Here is a 16,643-nt window from a genome sequence, read left to right on the forward strand (position 1 = left end):
TTCTTAACCTGCTTCCTCTGGGTCAGCTTTTAACTGAGCGTTGCATGCCAGCATTTCTCACAGGGAAATCCCAGACAGAACACTCGCTGTGGATATGTAATACAGTTTCTTGGATATCAGCTTAACCAGCTTAGACAAAGTTGAAAGTCATAAAAAAAAAAAAGTTTAGAATGCAGGATATGTTCATAGCTTGCTTTCTGGCAGAATACAGAAGAGAGAATGGCGATTATTTAGCCAGTTTTCATCACAGCTAATACATTCGAGCTAGAAATATTTTGCTCAAATCTCTTTCAAGTTATTCAGCTGAAACCTCTCCTACTCACCTAGTTTCCTGACCTTTTAACTTTTCTTTTCCCCTTTGAAGTATCTATATTTAAATGTGTTGATTAACTCAATCTGAAATGATACCAGTTCCTGCTGGAGACTGAGATTTATTTTCTTTATATATAGTCTATTTAAACAAAGAAGTTACACATCTCGTAATGATGAAGGTCCCTTATTTGAGCTGAAATACCTGGTTGATGATGATTATCTTAACAGAGACAGAAATACTCAGCAAATATCATTTTGTTTTTGTTGTTCTGTTTGTGTTTATGGAAGGGAAATATGCATAGTCCATTGCAAGAGAAACATCTGATAGGCATTTTATATAAACTTTGGGTTGGCAGATTGTTTTAAACTCTTTCAGCCAGTCTTCACTATCACTCAAACAATATCAACTAGAAGAGATCTGTCTGAAATTTCCTAAAATCAAAGCTACTGGTCGTGTAAAGACTCATCCTGGCCTTGTCTGACTTTCTGATGCTGCTTCCAGCGTGTGCATATGTCATCGGTTAAAGCTGCAGCCTCCAGGAGAAGCGTGCATGGTGTTGAGGGTTTTGGTTCTCAGTGGTCACAGCAAGTGTGAAAGCTATTGCAAGTGCCACTTCTTTATCTCCAGGAGTGCATGTGTCTATTGGCCTTTTGAGACTTCATCCCCCTGCTCTGCCATGTCTGCTTTTCTCATCCCGATGGCGTTCCCTCTCCTTAACCTGCCTTTCTTTTGTTAACCTTCCACCCCTGCTCCCTTTATCTACAGATGGTGGTTTTCAAACTGACTTGATGCAATCATCAGTTTCGTGAGGCTGAAACGGAAACTTGAATGTGGAGTGAGCTGGGGTGTTAGGCTTACCCATGGCACTGTTGTTCAGGATAGGAGTACAGGAGATGTGGAAGGATGCTGGCATTTATGCAATGTCTGTGTGAGCACCTCTCATTTTTCTAAGTGCAAAGCACTTGTTCAGAACGTGTGAGGTCTGATTTGACCTGCTTCTTTCTTAAGAGTAATTACTTGAAAGGATTTGTTTGAGCTAAAAATTAAAGCTATCAAAATTATTTAAACTGAGCAACCTGGTAGTCTGATATTTCCATGTTAGAAGTTACTTTTTGTGATTATTCTGAGGATATGGTTTACTGACATATCTGAGAAGCTAAGTTAGATCAAAATAACTTGCCTCTGGATGTTTGTTCTTAAATCATTCACGTGCCTCCTCTTTGTTTTCTGCCTTTAAAAGGGGCAGCTTTTAGGTTGCTGTTTTTTCGGACTACGCAAGCTGCCATATTAACATTTTTTATTAAGTCCTGCTCTGTGTAAATGAAGACCACAAATGTTAAACCACCTTCTGAAGTACAAGAGCTGTAGGGGATACTTCACTGATCACGTATCCTAGATCTCCATTTTTGAGACGAGGAGGGTCGAGGGGAAGCACAACCAGGTTACTGTGAACTTGTGTTCTTTTCTCCCTGGTGTGGACTGACAGGTGGCTTGGGTACTCACTCTCCTGGGAGAATTTAGTGAGGGGGTAGCTTTTTGTCCTTGTGGTCATGGTGCTTCAGCAGCAGAACTGCTTCTATGATAAAGATTTACTTGATCATCCTTTTAGATTAAAGGAGTCAGGAAGAGAAAGTTTGTGCTGAGTTTAAGGGGTTGGTGTATATTCAGCCTTCAGCCCAGAATGTCACTAATCTCATCAGTAGCTGCTCCTGGTCTGAGCTTCATGGTGCTCAGCAGCTTAGTGTTTGTTTAGGAATAGGACATTTTGTTTTTGGTGAGTGTAATTTATTTTTTAAAGATTTTTTGATTGGAACGATCCTTACTAATAATCCCCAGGGTCTGATTTGGGTTATCTTTGTCATGGATACTAATATTCAAGGACTTGTTTCAGAACTGCCATCTAAAAATTACGAAAATTGTTTTGTTGCTGCTTAAATGCTTTCCTCTTATACTGGTATTTCCTTCCTATCTTCCTCTTTCCTGTTCCTTCCCTCCTCCTGTTTTCCTTTTCCCTGTCTCTCTGCTTTCCCTCTGTCTGTGTGTCTTTCTCTCAGATCTGAAAGATTTTCAGAACAATAAACATAGATACTTGCTAGCCTCCGAGAATCAACGTCCTGGCAATTTTTCCACAGCCTCCATGGGGTCCCTCACTGCATCTCCATCCTCCTGCTCTCTCAGTAGTCAGGTGGGCTTAACATCTGTGTCCAGTATACAGGAAAGAATCATGTCAACACCTGGAGGAGAAGAGGCAATTGAACGGTTGAAGGTAGGTATTGCTGGAGATTAAGCAGGCTAATTTGGTCTTTTCCAAGGGTAAATACTGGCAAAGCTGGGAAAACTTGCCTTCAGCAGAGATATGTCCAGTATACTGCTGTTTCTGTAGGCAGTTGTCTGAAACCCCCTTGTACCCCTTTGAAAGTGGGTTTAACTGAGGTGCGCTAGAGATTGGGTTCGTGCAGAGCCTTTCCTGGTAGGATTGTATGGGTTTGATTGTAGCCTGGAGCTACAATGAAACTGTAAATGACAATCTTGATTTTTGTTTATAGGTTTTCTGAGACAGTGGCAATTATGGGAAATTTGATCTTAAGTAAAGACTTCAAGAGGCCTGGTCAACGCTAGTGTGGACTAGGTCTGACTAGCAAATGCAGTCAGCTTTCAGAAAGCCAAATTACCCCAAAGTTGAGAAAAGGAGGCAGAATAATCCTGCCACTGTTGTATTCACCCAGCCCCCACAGATTAAAATGTGAAGCACACAGAATAGCATGCTTTATCCAGACAATAGCAGCCTTGTCCCAATTCTGCATAGAACTGAACCGCATCAAAAGTGCATTACAGTGAAGTATTTCTTTATTTTACCAAAGCCCCCCATCTCTATGGGTGGATGAGTGGGGAAAGCTGGCTGTATTGAATCTGTGCTTCGTTCTCATGTCTTGTCCATGAGACAGTGCCACAGGGATTGCAATGGGCTGGAACACACGCTGCATTTCCCTTTCCTATTAGAAACTTGCTGTTACCATGGAAATAATGGTGTGGTCTCTGCAGTTCCCTGGTGTCCAGTTACTGAATGATGTCTGTAAATTAGATTTTAAAGAAAAAAGCCATTTTTAGGTGGTTCAAATTGAAGTCTGATTGAGGTTAAATGTGAAGTCTTTTTTCTCAGCTCACCTTTGAGGATATTAACTCTAAAAAATTAAGGAAGACAACTTATTGATTTGAAGCACTGGGTACTTTTTGTACCCAAAATTCAATTGACAACTAGCACTGATAAAACCTTTAATTATTTTGTGTATTATGGAGGGAACTTTGTTGAGAAAACTGTAAAACAGCTTGTGGGATTTTTACACAGGAATCTGAGAAGATCATTGCAGAGCTGAATGAAACATGGGAAGAGAAGCTGAGGAAAACAGAGGCCATTAGGATGGAAAGGTCAGGAATTAGAAATGCTGTACATGTGGGTGGTTTCTGCTAAATAGACGTGCGGAAAATGGAGAATGTCGCTGTTCAAAAGCAATGGAACAGTGGAATAGGGCTTAGTGATAAATCTGCTGGCCTTTGTATTATGTGTAACAGTAGGGGCAATGCTGAGAGAAGGCCACATCCTTTCCAATGTTTCCTAACATTAATGTTTAGAGTTGCATCTAGAGCTGCTGCTATGGCTTCTGTTGTAAAGCAGCATGCACTTCTGGTCTCTTTCTTTCCCCTTCCACCTTTCTCTTACATTCCAAAAATTCTGGCCCTTAAGGTAAGCAGATAAGGTTAAGGTTTTTGTACCAGAGTATCTAAAATTGTGATACAACTCCAGCTTTCCAGCTGTGGTTTGACTTGAGTCTTAAAGCAATAAACCATGCTTAAGAATTGTCAGAAGGTGGTTGGAACAAAACCAAGCATTATTTGTTAGAATATCAAATGTTTATAAAATACGTAAGGGTAACATCTTTGCCTGGAAACAATTTGAGCAGTCCCTAAAATTATGAGAGGTGTATGAAGGTGAATAGAGGATAATTATTCACTGACTAATATAAGAGCTAAGGGACATCAAGCAGAGCAGGTGGTAGATTTCAAACAAATAGGAAGTTCCCACAACAGATTGGTAAGCTGCAGAAATCTGCTGCATTATGCTGGTGATGCTAGGAGTTGAATTCAAAAAAAAGATGACAAACTAAAACAGAAAAACAGCACCAAAAACACTTGGAAAGCTATGTAAAAGAAATGTCACCCTCAGTTCTGGAATTTTCTTGGGAAGAAACTGGGAGACTGAGAGAATAAGGAAAAAAATAGTTTGCTATGTTCTTATTCTTCTCTGTTGGAGTCACTGTTTGCTTTGTCAAAGTCAAGAGTACTGTATTACATGAGTGGTTTGTCTGACCCAATAAAATCCCTTTTATGTCTTAAGGAGAGAATACTTCTTACATTAGATCAGGAACAGCCAGCTAAATCTTTGTAAATTAATGAATAATGGTAGCTCTATTTAAATTAAATATTTAAATTTAGAACAGATTTGTACATTCATTTCCACCTTAAGGAAGGTCAGTGTCCTAAAATGTACTTACCTTGTGATACTTTATTGCACTAAATACTGTCAAACATCTGTACTTTTTTTTTTTTTTTGCTGTTCCTGTTCTGCAGGCCTAGAAACTCTGGGGCTAAAGTTTAGAAATGTGCCCTATTGTGTTATAAGGTGGCAACAGTTCTTGTTGTGTGGTCCATGGGTGGGCTGGTTGAAAGTCTAATGTATTTCATAGTGAAAATGAAAACTTAAGTTGTCTAAGAATTGCATCTTTTGAAGCCTAAGATATGGTAAATGACTTGTTTTACCCTCTCAGGGAGGCATTGTTGGCAGAAATGGGAGTTGCCATTCGTGAAGATGGAGGAACGCTGGGAGTCTTCTCACCTAAAAAGGTAGAGAAAATTAATAATTTTTGAATCATGTCTGTCAATGGCAGATCAACTTGCAGGGAGAGGATGACGAAAGAACTGCCATTCACACAAGGGTTTGTGTCCATGTAAGGTACAGGAGAATGCAAGTGAGGCTTGGACACTTTGCAGAATAAGTTCCTTTTACAATACCTCCTTGGAAATACCTTTATTAGAACACTCTACATCTGAGGATTATTTTGCTCATAGCAATGAAGTTGGGTGCTGTTTGTTGTGCGAAATGACATGACACAGTGCTTCTAGGGAGCTGTGTAAAGCATATTGCCTGCCATAGCTTCCGTTGGTCATTAAGGTAGGGAAGCCTGTTAGCCTGATGTGCCAATGAAATAGGAGCAGTATGAAAAGTTCATGGGGAGATTTCTGATATCCCCAAATGGTTGAACCCTGTGCCTTCCTTTAGAAAAATCTGTGCTGCCGGTGGAAGTGTTTGTAGCTCCTTGTGTGTCTGTTGAATCAATAGCAACTCAGAAATGCTGCCTCTTACATCATTGCTGTTTACTGGGTGTGACTTTGATGTACTCTGGCTACTCATCTCTGAGATACATAGAAGAGTTCAAAGTCTTGTTTAGATGCCCTTTCTTGAAATTTTCCAAGGTGGAAAAAGGTTAACAAGAAAAGGGATTGTAATCTAACAAGCCAACCACTGAACACAGTGGGGGCCGGGGAAAGAATATTTCTTTCAATACATGTCAATAGTTCTATTTTCTGGAAATGAAAAGAAGCAGAGCTGTGCAGAAAGAGGGCATAAATCAATGCTATAAATATAAAATGATCTACTTAAAGAAGCTATCTATGCAGCTAATGCAGAATTAATGAAGTGTAAGGAAAGGAATGCACTTCATTGTACCTCATATCTTTGAACAGGTAGCATAGGCTAATATTTTAGCGTGAGCATTGCATATGCAAGTCTAATAAATTTGATCAGAGGGTGAATGGGGCCCTGTCTGCAGGCATAGGACAGCAGAGTTGGTTTAAATGTTTTATCTTTATGTTAAAGGAGTGCTAGTGTGTTATGTCTGGAGTAGGTAGAGCTCTGGTTAGCTTTTGGTATCTAGTCTAGAAGCATCTAAGGTTTGTAAAGGTGCTAAATCGCTGAGTGTTCTTTACGTTTCCTTCTCTTATGTTATGGATCCTAATCTCCTTTTAGATTTTCCCTCAGAGGCCATCAACTCTTTTTGATGACTCTTTTGATGCATTTTCAGCTGATCAGGTTTGTGTATAAATGCCATCTGAGTTAAGTAGTTGCTTTGGTAATAGTGTTCATTTTTACCCATAAAGGATTTATTAGAAGTAAAACTTCTGACCTGGTCCTTGCTGCTTCTGTTCCTTGCTGTCCTTGCAGATCTCTCATTAGTTCTCCTCTTAGTATTGTGGCTGCTGTTGTGAAATTGTGGTAGATAGAAAATTTTGAAGTTCTTAATAAAGATTTAATGCTTCTGAGGTACCAGTATAGATATAATCATATGCTACTAGGACAGCACTGTGGTTTTACCAGCTGAGCTATAAATTGAACTCTCTAAGGTAAATTTTGCACACTTCACAAATTAAAAGGTATTACATTGTGCAACCATTATTGAGTCTACTGGTTGTGCTTTTGACGACAGGAAACTACTTCAAATGCATTGTGGAAATTTAATTACTTATATTCTCATCAAAGAAGAGAGCAGGGAAAATTCTTCAGTTCATGCTTGAGGAATGCTGTACAGGAGAATGTTGAAGACCATTGTCCTTGGGTAAATAGCAGATCTCAGAAGGAGTGAATAGCAGGTTTAGCCAGCATCATCTTTCAAATGGTTGAATTTTATTTTTTTACAAAGCCTTCTGTTGCCTGTGACAGACACATTCAGACCTAGAGCGTAGTATATAAAGTGATCTCACATATCTGTATAGGGTACAGCTTGAATTTCAGAGTGTCAAGTAGTACAGTCATAGTGTTGATATAGCAGTTGAGTATGTCTGGGATTTGGTTTCTCAAGTTTTCTCGTGATTCAAGAAGTTCATACAGCTCTGAATGTCTATTTTAATGCTGTGAACAGGGTTGATAGCATGGCATATCTTTGGCTACAGTTCTAGGAGCCCTCATGAATTTTAGGGGTTGAAAAACGTCTTTTAGCCCCTTGTTTCTGTCTTTCTAGTTAGTCTTCCATTGGGCCATAAGCAATCAGACTTCTTAATTCAAAGGGAAGTTTCATTGTGAACAGACAGTTTATGGAAGCTCTAAAATTACTAAGTGCTATTAACATTTCTATTAAGTAAACTTTTTTGCAGCTACAATGAATTGAAGAACACAGTGTTTTCAATGAATCTTAACCAAACTTATTTCCTTTTGTTTAGTTGCTCTAAATGAGAGTAACAGAATGAAGGGAGACTTAGTAACACTTTTATCATCATCTTCCATTGTTTAACCATTTTTGCTTTTCTTTTGTGCTTGTGCTTACTGCTATCTTACTGGCTAGATTTTCACACCAAGGCCATGTGACTTGTTTGCTGATTCCAATGGGGTTTTTTCACCAAAGAAGGTTGGTTTAGTAACTGTAGTGAACTTAAATTTAGAAGCACTTTAGATGAAGAGCTTTTTAGTTGTTTGTATCAGAAAATGATGGTAGTTCTAGATTTTCCTTTGACTTTAATGGATGCTTTGCCAAAACAACTTCCAAGGAAAGCCAAAGTTGATTCCACATCAGTTTCAAAGTTTTAATTAAGCACCCTTTTCTTGTGTTGGCCATCCCATATCAAAGTTTACAGAGACTTTCTGAGGAATCATTTTTTTTAAATTGAAGCCGTTAACTATTCCCCCTCTTTGCTTTATTGTCTGAAATATCAACTAATCTGAGCTGTATTTCTGCTGTTAACTTCGTGATGCTCTTCAGTACTGCAGGAGGTTATATTTAAAAAGATGGATTATGGAATAACCTGGATATACGTAGCTAAACTGGATTAATCTGCACTCTCCACAATTGTGGGAAGAAGCATGGAAGTAGGTCCTCCATTCTTAATTAACATTTCTTTTTTTTTGTTTCAGACTCCTCATCTTGTAAACCTTAATGAAGATCCACTCATGTCTGAATGTCTGCTCTACTACATCAAAGATGGTATTACTAGGTGAGGGTTGGTAGTCATATGCTGATGTCTGGTTCTTTGCTTGCTTAAGTTCCTATGCTGGAGACACCTTGAGCTTAAATAATAAGTATTCCTTGAGTATAAAGAAAGCATGACATTTGCTGTAGGTGCAAAAGTACACAAATTGATTTCCCTTTACAGTTTACTTTGTGCTTTAGAAGTAATTTTTGCAGTCGCTCTGCTTTATAAGATGTTTATTACTGCACTGGGCAGTACAAGAAAGCAGAATATCCCTTTTGAAATATAGGGAAACAGAAGAAAGGAAACACTAGAAATGCGATTTTGATGATCTGAGGATTGAAAACCACAGTATTTGATAAAAGGAAATGGAGTAGGGCTGAGCTTTCACTTCATATAAACAAACTGTTATCCATGCCTCTTCTGCTGTCTTCTTGGATGTAATGCCTTCTTGTCTTTGTGATACGCTTCTATAGCCAGTCATATGGTGTTCTTGGCTGACAGTGTAAATGCACGATTAATGTAGTTCTGAATTCACATGCATGAGCCTAAATTTAATTGCCAAAATTAGAACTTAAAACAGACTATATTCTAAAACTTGTTGTCAAGATTCTTGGGAGAAGAGAGGCTGGTTTGCTTAACTCTGGTGCATTAAGCACTATTTGGCTGCTTGGTTTCTATATTCCTGGGGTACAAATGGAGGACAGTACACAGGTGCTGTTGTACTACTCCAGCTTGTATTGGACTTAATGAAAAGAGTATGAAACTTATAGAGAATTCACCACGGAGCGATGACAATAGCTTAGGGCTTAAGAAATCATGATAAATTTTGAGTCTAGCCAGCTGGCAGTAGAAATACGTAGAGTAATAAGTAAAGCAACAAGTTCATAAACATTAGGATTGAAAATTAAGTTGTCCATTTTTATGAAGAGCAAATATGTAGAATTGCTCAAATATTTCAGTTTGGAATGGACATGAATCTTCATGCTTCTGGGATACAGCCAACCTCCTCTTGTTGTCTGGAAGCTACATGAAACTGCTTGTGGTATCAAATTATTCAGCAAGAGCCTACTGAGCCATTTTTGCTTTTTTGTTGAAGTGCAGATGGTAATTATTGGAAGAGATAATTCTGAAATGGACCACTGGAAGTTCCTGTCCCTTTGTTCTCCTCTGCTTCACTTTGTAGCAAGAGGGGGACTACACAGGGAAGGAAATACCTCAAATTCAGACATCTTTAATGTTTCAATTCTCTCTTCAGATTGTATGTTTTCAGAGAGAGAACTTTTTTCCTTTTCTCAAGCTATTTTCCTTCTCTCTTTCCTTTTCTCAAGCTATTTTCCTTCAATTTCCAGTAAATCTGTTATGTCCTGTACAACCCAGAGTTAAGCACTACAAACCTTTCACTTGAAGGATAGCCGTAGTGTCTTACAGAGTTGTAGAAAGTGTCTGACTTGCTCTTGAAATGTTTTCTATTGTTGAATTTTCTGGAATTGTTTTCTCTTGGACTCAGGGTTGGCCAAGCTGATGCTGAACGAAGGCAGGATATTGTTTTGAGTGGGGCTCATATCAAAGAAGAGCACTGTATCTTCCGGAGCGAGAGGAACAACAATGGTGAAGGTAAAAATCTACTTCCCCTGGTAAAGTGTTGGAAATACAGAAAAACTAGAAAATAACTAGTAATAATTGGCACCTGCAATATTAAGATGCCAGTAGTGTTGATTCTCTGGTGGGGTTTTATTAACCATTGTAGTGTGAAGAAGTGATTCACTTTTATCTTGTTAGGGTGTTAGTAGGCAGACAGCCAGAAAATGAGGGTCTGCACACTTAGCTGTTTCTACATAGTGCTCTCTAAAGTATCATTTGTTGTTGTTTTCTTTGTAGTTATTGTTACTCTGGAGCCTTGTGAACGATCAGAAACCTATGTTAATGGCAAGAGGGTTGTGCAGCCTGTGCAGTTGCGCTCAGGTAAGAAATGTTGGAACAGATGTTTTTTTCAGACTGTCTAAGAATTGTTCTTTTGTGACACTTGAATAACTGTTTGAAAGTGCTGGGTGCTGTTAAAGGGCAGGAGTATTACCTTCTTGGAGTGCAGCTTTTAAACAAGTTGGTAGCATTTTTCTCTTATCAGCAGGTTTTTTTTCATTCTTTGCTGCATTAGCTGTAAGTGTACTTAAATATTCACTGCCACGCAGCATCCTCCTTGTCCTTTTGCTTACCCTGATATTATTCTAGTACATTCTTGCCCAAGCCTATTGCCCTTGGCAGTCTCAGTGAGACAGAGCAGACAGACTGCCAGCTGCTGATGGAAAATTCCCAGCTTCCTGGCAAAGCTAAGATATGACCCTCTGCAGGAGTACAACAGCTTCTCTTTTCTCTCATTAGGTTTCCCACTCAGTCCCCTACATTCCTTTAGAAAGGCGTGTGGGGAAAGAATTAGAGGGGAGGGAGTGAGTTCTCTAAATTACGCTTTTTAACCCATCTTTTTCAAGACACGATGCTTTCTTTGTCCTTCCTCATTTTCCTCTGGTTTAAAACAAAAAAAAAACCACCTCAGAATTATTTGCACCAAGTTATAAGTCAGTATTTGCATGGAATCAAGCATACTGACTTCAGTACAAGCCTGAACAATGAAGGGCAAATGTTTTGTTGTTCTGACAGCATATGGCTCATACTGAAAACCATGACTCTATCCTTTAGTAATTACTTTCTTCAAAAAAAAAAGTAGATATTTGCCTTCTGCATCTAGACAATTGAGTTACCTGGAGAATTTAGATATGGCCTTGACATCTTGAAATGCCTGTGTTCTTGTAATATATTCATAAGCGCAATTTTGGTTACTCTGGAGATCTACTTACTGGAATATATTTTTTTATTTTAACTACATTAATATGTTCTCTGGGAGAGCAGAGGAATTTCACTGTCTTCTATCAAGCACATGTCTCAGGCTCTTTGGACATCTGATATCTCTAGGATTTAGCTGAAAGATTTATGATATTACATTTCTACAGCTCTTCCCACATTATTTAAAAGAAACTAAAATCCTTCTATAAATATTACTGATGAGGGTACAAATTAAATCAATACATGTAAACCACATTTTAAAGAAAAGTAAGCACCATGCATTCCATTCTTTGAAGTTAGACTTTTTCCAGGCTGAAATTTCTGCTAAATTGGCCTTTGCCCATGTTTTAGTGCTGTCAATAAAGATGAGGAATGGGACTTAGCGAATGTTTTATCTGCTGCAACAGCTGGTCAGTCTCCAAGTCCATCCTTTAATTTTTGATAAATCTTTCCAGAATGTTTGATTGGATCTCTGAGGGTGATGCCATCCTCTGTGAGCACTGCTTCTTATCACCAGTAGCCTTTTCTGTACAAACCAGACATTCTTTTCTTCCTTGTCACCTACTAATTTGAATGTATACTAAAATCCTCATTGAGCAATCTTTTCCGCTGCTACACGAGGATAAATGGGATGAATCATTCAGTGATGTTTTTAATTGCCTTGGAATCCTGAAAGAATTAACTTGTGTTGCTATTTTTAGGAAATCGTATCATCATGGGTAAGAACCATGTCTTCCGATTCAACCATCCAGAGCAAGCACGAGCAGAAAGAGAGAAAACACCATCAGCTGAGACTCCCTCTGAGCCAGTTGACTGGACTTTTGCTCAGAGGGAGCTTCTGGAGAAGCAGGGCATTGACATGAAGCAGGAGATGGAGAAAAGGTAATGAAAGAACTCAGAATTTCTTCTTGCAACAAGAAAGATACAGCTGTAGGCTATGAGTTGTGTCAGTGCAAAACCTAAAGCTAATGTCTGTTGTATATATGGAAGACTTTTAAATGAACCTTCCAAAAATAAACAGAGTTCAAGTACCCTTCTTCTTCCAACATATTCCAGTGCTCGTTCAGACTTTTAGTGTCACCGCTACCTCTAGTGAAAGTTCAGAAAACTTCCTCAATTTTACTTCAGTGCTGTAGCTCCTTAAAAGAAAAAAAAAAAAGTTAAGCACCTGCCATTAATTCCCTAGACCAGATTTTGGTGAAGGACTGCCCTGTAACTTTTAGGTAGCTTCACTTATGTAGTACCATAATAGACATCTCCCGTGTAACAAATGAAATGCACTGAATTGATAGTATGCGCTGAATTGATAGATCCTAGTAAATTGTACTTTTTTATTTTAATTTTTTTTAGGTTAAAGGAGTTAAAAAACAAACAAACAAAAAACAGTAACTTTATAACAAGTAATTCTTTTTAAATTGAAAGACTTCTACTCTTGTCATTGTAATTTAGTGGATTTTGTGTTTAGATCAACACCAACGTGAAACTAAAATCATCTGTCTATTTTTGTTCTTCTGTCTGTCTTCAGATTACAAGAAATGGAGATCTTGTATAAGAAGGAAAAAGAGGAAGCAGATCTCTTGTTGGAGCAGCAAAGGCTGGTATGTGTCCTTACTTCAGATTAACTATACCTTTGGCCAACAGTAATTCCTGTCCTTGCTTATCTGAAAGTTAGGAAACCTGCTTGGGTTGTCTGCACAATGCAGTTATCCCTTTGCTTTTAAATACTTCGTGTCTACAATGGATTATGATCAGTGTGAGTGAGCTCCTTCGTGTTAATTTGGGAATGTAATTGACACCGAAGAGGCTTTAATCAGTTCTTGTTGGGACAGGTCAGATTTCTTGCAATGTAACCTTAAAGAAGAGCATTTCCATGCTCTTACGTTTTTTGAAGTTCATTTTCAATAGTCTAATCAGCTACTTTTTGGGATGTTTGCCTTGATTTTGATCTTGGATCACCAGAAGGTACTAATTTTATGCTGCCAAAGAGAGTCCTAGAACAATGATATGCTAGGTTTATTTTTTCTGAATGATGTCTGAAAATGTTGCTGCATTGTGCATGTTTTAACCCTTCTCCCTTCCCCTGCATGGAGTTCCTTGTTAAGGTTCTTAATGCTACACGTGCTGATGGTGGGGTTATGACTAGGGAATAAGTGTGCAAAGGGAACGTTAACTCATTCAGAACAATGGGAATTCCACCACTTCACCTATTTCTTCCTATAATCAGACTTAATTTATCAGATTTCCTGTTTAAGACTTCAATCTTTTCACAACAAATGTCTTCTGAAGTTCATTACAAATAGAAATGCATGCGATCTCCAAGCATCCTGTGAATTTTGAAAACATGACCAAGCCCAGGAACGAAATTTAGATTTCCTTACAAAATCTGAGTCTTCTGATTCTGCTTTAACTACACTGTGTCTTCTAGCCAGAATGTAAATGCAGTTGTGCCATAATTCCACTAAGATTTCCAAAGTCACAGTCCATTTGTTTGTATTAGAAGCTTGAGACCCCTGAAAACTTCATGTTAAAGGCATGCAGAGGTTTAAAGTACTCTTAACCTTCTCCCAAAAGCATAGTGGAGCAGAGTACTCCGGATTCTGTAGATAGAAGCTACATCCTTTTTTTTTTTAAATTTATATTATACAGCACACTTAAAGCCTTCTGCATCTCTAACTACTCCATTACAAGGGAGTACTCTTCTTGGGTGGCGAGGAGTTGCTGCAGACTTTGAGTCAAAGCAAGACTTAGTTCAGAAAGGAGTTTAAGATGCAACTAATATAATGTTTCTTCAGTTTCATTTTTTTAATTTGTGGAGTTGAAAGCAGTACTGCAAAAAACAATTCCACATGAAAAGAAAAAAAGCATCAAGGTTTGGCTGTGTGTCAAAGGAGATGCAATTCCATCCCTTAAATTTTGGTGACGGGCATATGCGAAGCTGCTGTATGAATTAAACGAAAGAACTGGCTGCCTGGGGATCTACTTCAAATAAGGCTGTATTGCTGCAAGTGTTGTGAACGGAAATTTGTTTCTCCCTGTACTTATGATTAGGGGAAGATTTATTTAAATAGCTGTTTGTCTAATACTGTAGTATAGTTACTAGTTTCTTTAAGCTTTTTTTTTTTGCTGATCACTTAGTGGGCAAAGGTGGAAGACTATCCTGCATGCATTACCAATGTAATTTCTAAAGGACAGCTTTCCTAGTTGTAAGGATCATAATAAATGAGGTCACTGGTCAGTTAAGCAGGATGCTGCTTTTTACACTGCTTAATGAGCATACAGCACAACTTCTTGACACGTCTTGTCACTTTTGTGTCACTATGCAGTCTGGAATGGACAGGATTAATGCCTTCTTTAGCTCTCAACAGCAATTGAATAGTGATCGGGAAATCTGGGAATGCATTCCAGCTTGTGTACTTTAAAAGTATTTATGTTGCCACAATATCCAGCTACACTGTCAGGCTCTGTATCTTGCTGCTATATAAGATTGATGTTGACATATAAATACTCTTCTTGTTCTAAACGGGATTATGATCTTGGATATAAGATAGTGTTTTCCAAAATGTTTTGGTTTTGTGCTGAGATGCCAACCAATTTGGCATTTCTTTATAGTTAGATGTGCTATACAAAAAAGAGAAGTGATAACTCTTCTTCCAAAATTTGCAACTAATATCTATTCGCCTTGCTGGCATTATTTGGAAGTAGAAATAATCGTTCTCCATTTTTCAAATTGAATGTGAAAAGGTGTTTAATAGAACTCAAGTTATCTTCCAGGTTTTCTTGGTCATTATGCCTTTGCAGTGACCCCTTAGTGTTAGAATGCTAGTACATACCTGTACTAATTGGGTTGGTTAATCTCAGAGTGCATGCAGGACAATGACTACATAGTGTCACCTAATCAGCTTTTTATAAGCAAGACAGCCTTTACCCATAAGTAGTAATATGGTAGTTCTTGTAATCTGTAAGAATAATCCTGTGGCATTTATGCTTTAACGTCTGAGTAGTTTGTTTTGCCTTTCTGGATGTAGTCTTGAACGTGTAGTTTGTGCAGTGTTTTCCTTCAGGGCATCTTTTATTTCCACTGCAACATGCAGTTTGTTAGATGATCTTTCCTTAGGCCGCAAAGTTTGTCGCCTGTAAACTCATGACGAGTTGGTTCTGTTCATAATCTGGCGTTCTGTTCATGTTTTGGCCTGAACTAGTACAAGTTGATTCTCTAGTGCTATTCTTGAATACTAAAGATACATAAGGTCACAAGAAGCTCACGTAACGTGATTCTTAGGCTATGGAGCTTGTTGACCATAGGGTAGAACAATATTGCTTTTACTCCTTTTCATCATTCCTAAGACAAATTATATTGTATTCCCCATTCTTCGTGGTCCTCTACCCGAAGTCTTAAGTCTAGAAACCTGTGGTGCAGAGTAAATTACCTCGGTTTCCTTTGGTTGTAGAGTAACTGGCTGTTAATGTTCCTGACTTCTAATGTATTTTAATTCTTCATGTGAAAAATACAGACATTAGAGGTTCGTTAGAGACTGACTGCTGCATTTTATTGAAGATGATGTGGTTTCTAGTGGATCACACTAATTACATAGGACTTTTTTTGTTTGTTGGAGAGGTCTTAAATTAGTAATCCTTTTTTTTTTAAAAAAAAAAAAAAAAGAAAAAAAAAAGGTAGTCTGACTTTAACTCCTGGCTGCAGTAGGCAATAATGGATATGCTTAACTTTTGGTGGCAGTATACCTGAATAAATATTCCCAGCATATGAAAACCTGAAGCACTGCTCATTACAAATGATTTAGCAAAAGATGGAAAACTTATAATGAAGAAGCAAAACAAGCATAACTCTTAGCATGTGGAAGCTCTAGGGTTTGAGAAGAGGACAAATCAAGGATATCAAATTGAGAATTCAAATCAAAACAGTTTTAAAAAAAGTCACTACTGCTACATTCTTCTGAAACTCGGTTCTTCGGACAGTGAAGACTGTTGATGTTTTTGCTTTTTTAAACTAAACAACAAGGTGACATGGAAAAAACAAACACAAAATAAACAAAAAAACCCACCTCTGAAACTCTGATTCCGGATATCTTTTTAGCCTGTAGCAAGTCTTGGAGTATGAACCACTGTCTTCACCTGTCATAGTGGCACTTACAGTCCTTTTAACATTGAAACCTTTCGGCTGCTTCTGTTTCATATTTTCTTATCGTCTAACACTTCTCTGGCTGCTGTTGTAGTGAAGCGGATTCTAAACTTGAGCATCCCTGCAACCATGTGCAACGTTACTAACCAGTGTTAACCTGACTTACTCTGGCTGCTCATGACATCTTCTATGATGGCTGTTGTATTCACCTACCTGGGGAGGATTTGCTGAAAGAAGCAACAGCAGTAACCAAGGCAAATGTGTGTGGCGGGGATTTGCATGTCGTTGTAGCATGTGTGAAGTGCAGTTGACACTTGATATTTATTTTTATTTTTTAAT

The 16,643-nt window shown here is 38.2% G+C and overlaps 1 protein-coding gene across 11 annotated transcripts in view; it reads left to right on the top strand.

The window, feature by feature from the left end:
• The window catches only part of KIF1B (kinesin family member 1B), a 96,645-nt gene that overhangs the window by 36,397 nt on the left and 43,605 nt on the right, over nt 1-16,643 (top strand). For 7 of the 11 annotated variants that reach the window (XM_083802611.1, XM_083802612.1, XM_083802615.1 and 4 more), the window contains 8 exons: nt 2,446-2,579; nt 3,660-3,739; nt 5,137-5,212; nt 8,271-8,350; nt 9,837-9,943; nt 10,208-10,291; nt 11,869-12,049; nt 12,693-12,765. In XM_083802611.1, coding sequence (XP_083658737.1) covers nt 2,446-2,579; nt 3,660-3,739; nt 5,137-5,212; nt 8,271-8,350; nt 9,837-9,943; nt 10,208-10,291; nt 11,869-12,049; nt 12,693-12,765 — 815 coding nt within the window. Of the gene's footprint in view, nt 1-2,367; nt 2,580-3,659; nt 3,740-5,136; nt 5,213-8,270; nt 8,351-9,836; nt 9,944-10,207; nt 10,292-11,868; nt 12,050-12,692; nt 12,766-16,643 lie in introns of all 11 variants that reach the window. The other 4 variants (XM_083802610.1, XM_083802607.1, XM_083802613.1 and 1 more) reach the window with 1 other exon arrangement.

Source organism: Anser anser (genome assembly GCF_964211835.1).
Source record: "Anser anser genome assembly, chromosome: 17".
NCBI classification, from domain to species: Eukaryota; Metazoa; Chordata; class Aves; order Anseriformes; family Anatidae; genus Anser; species Anser anser.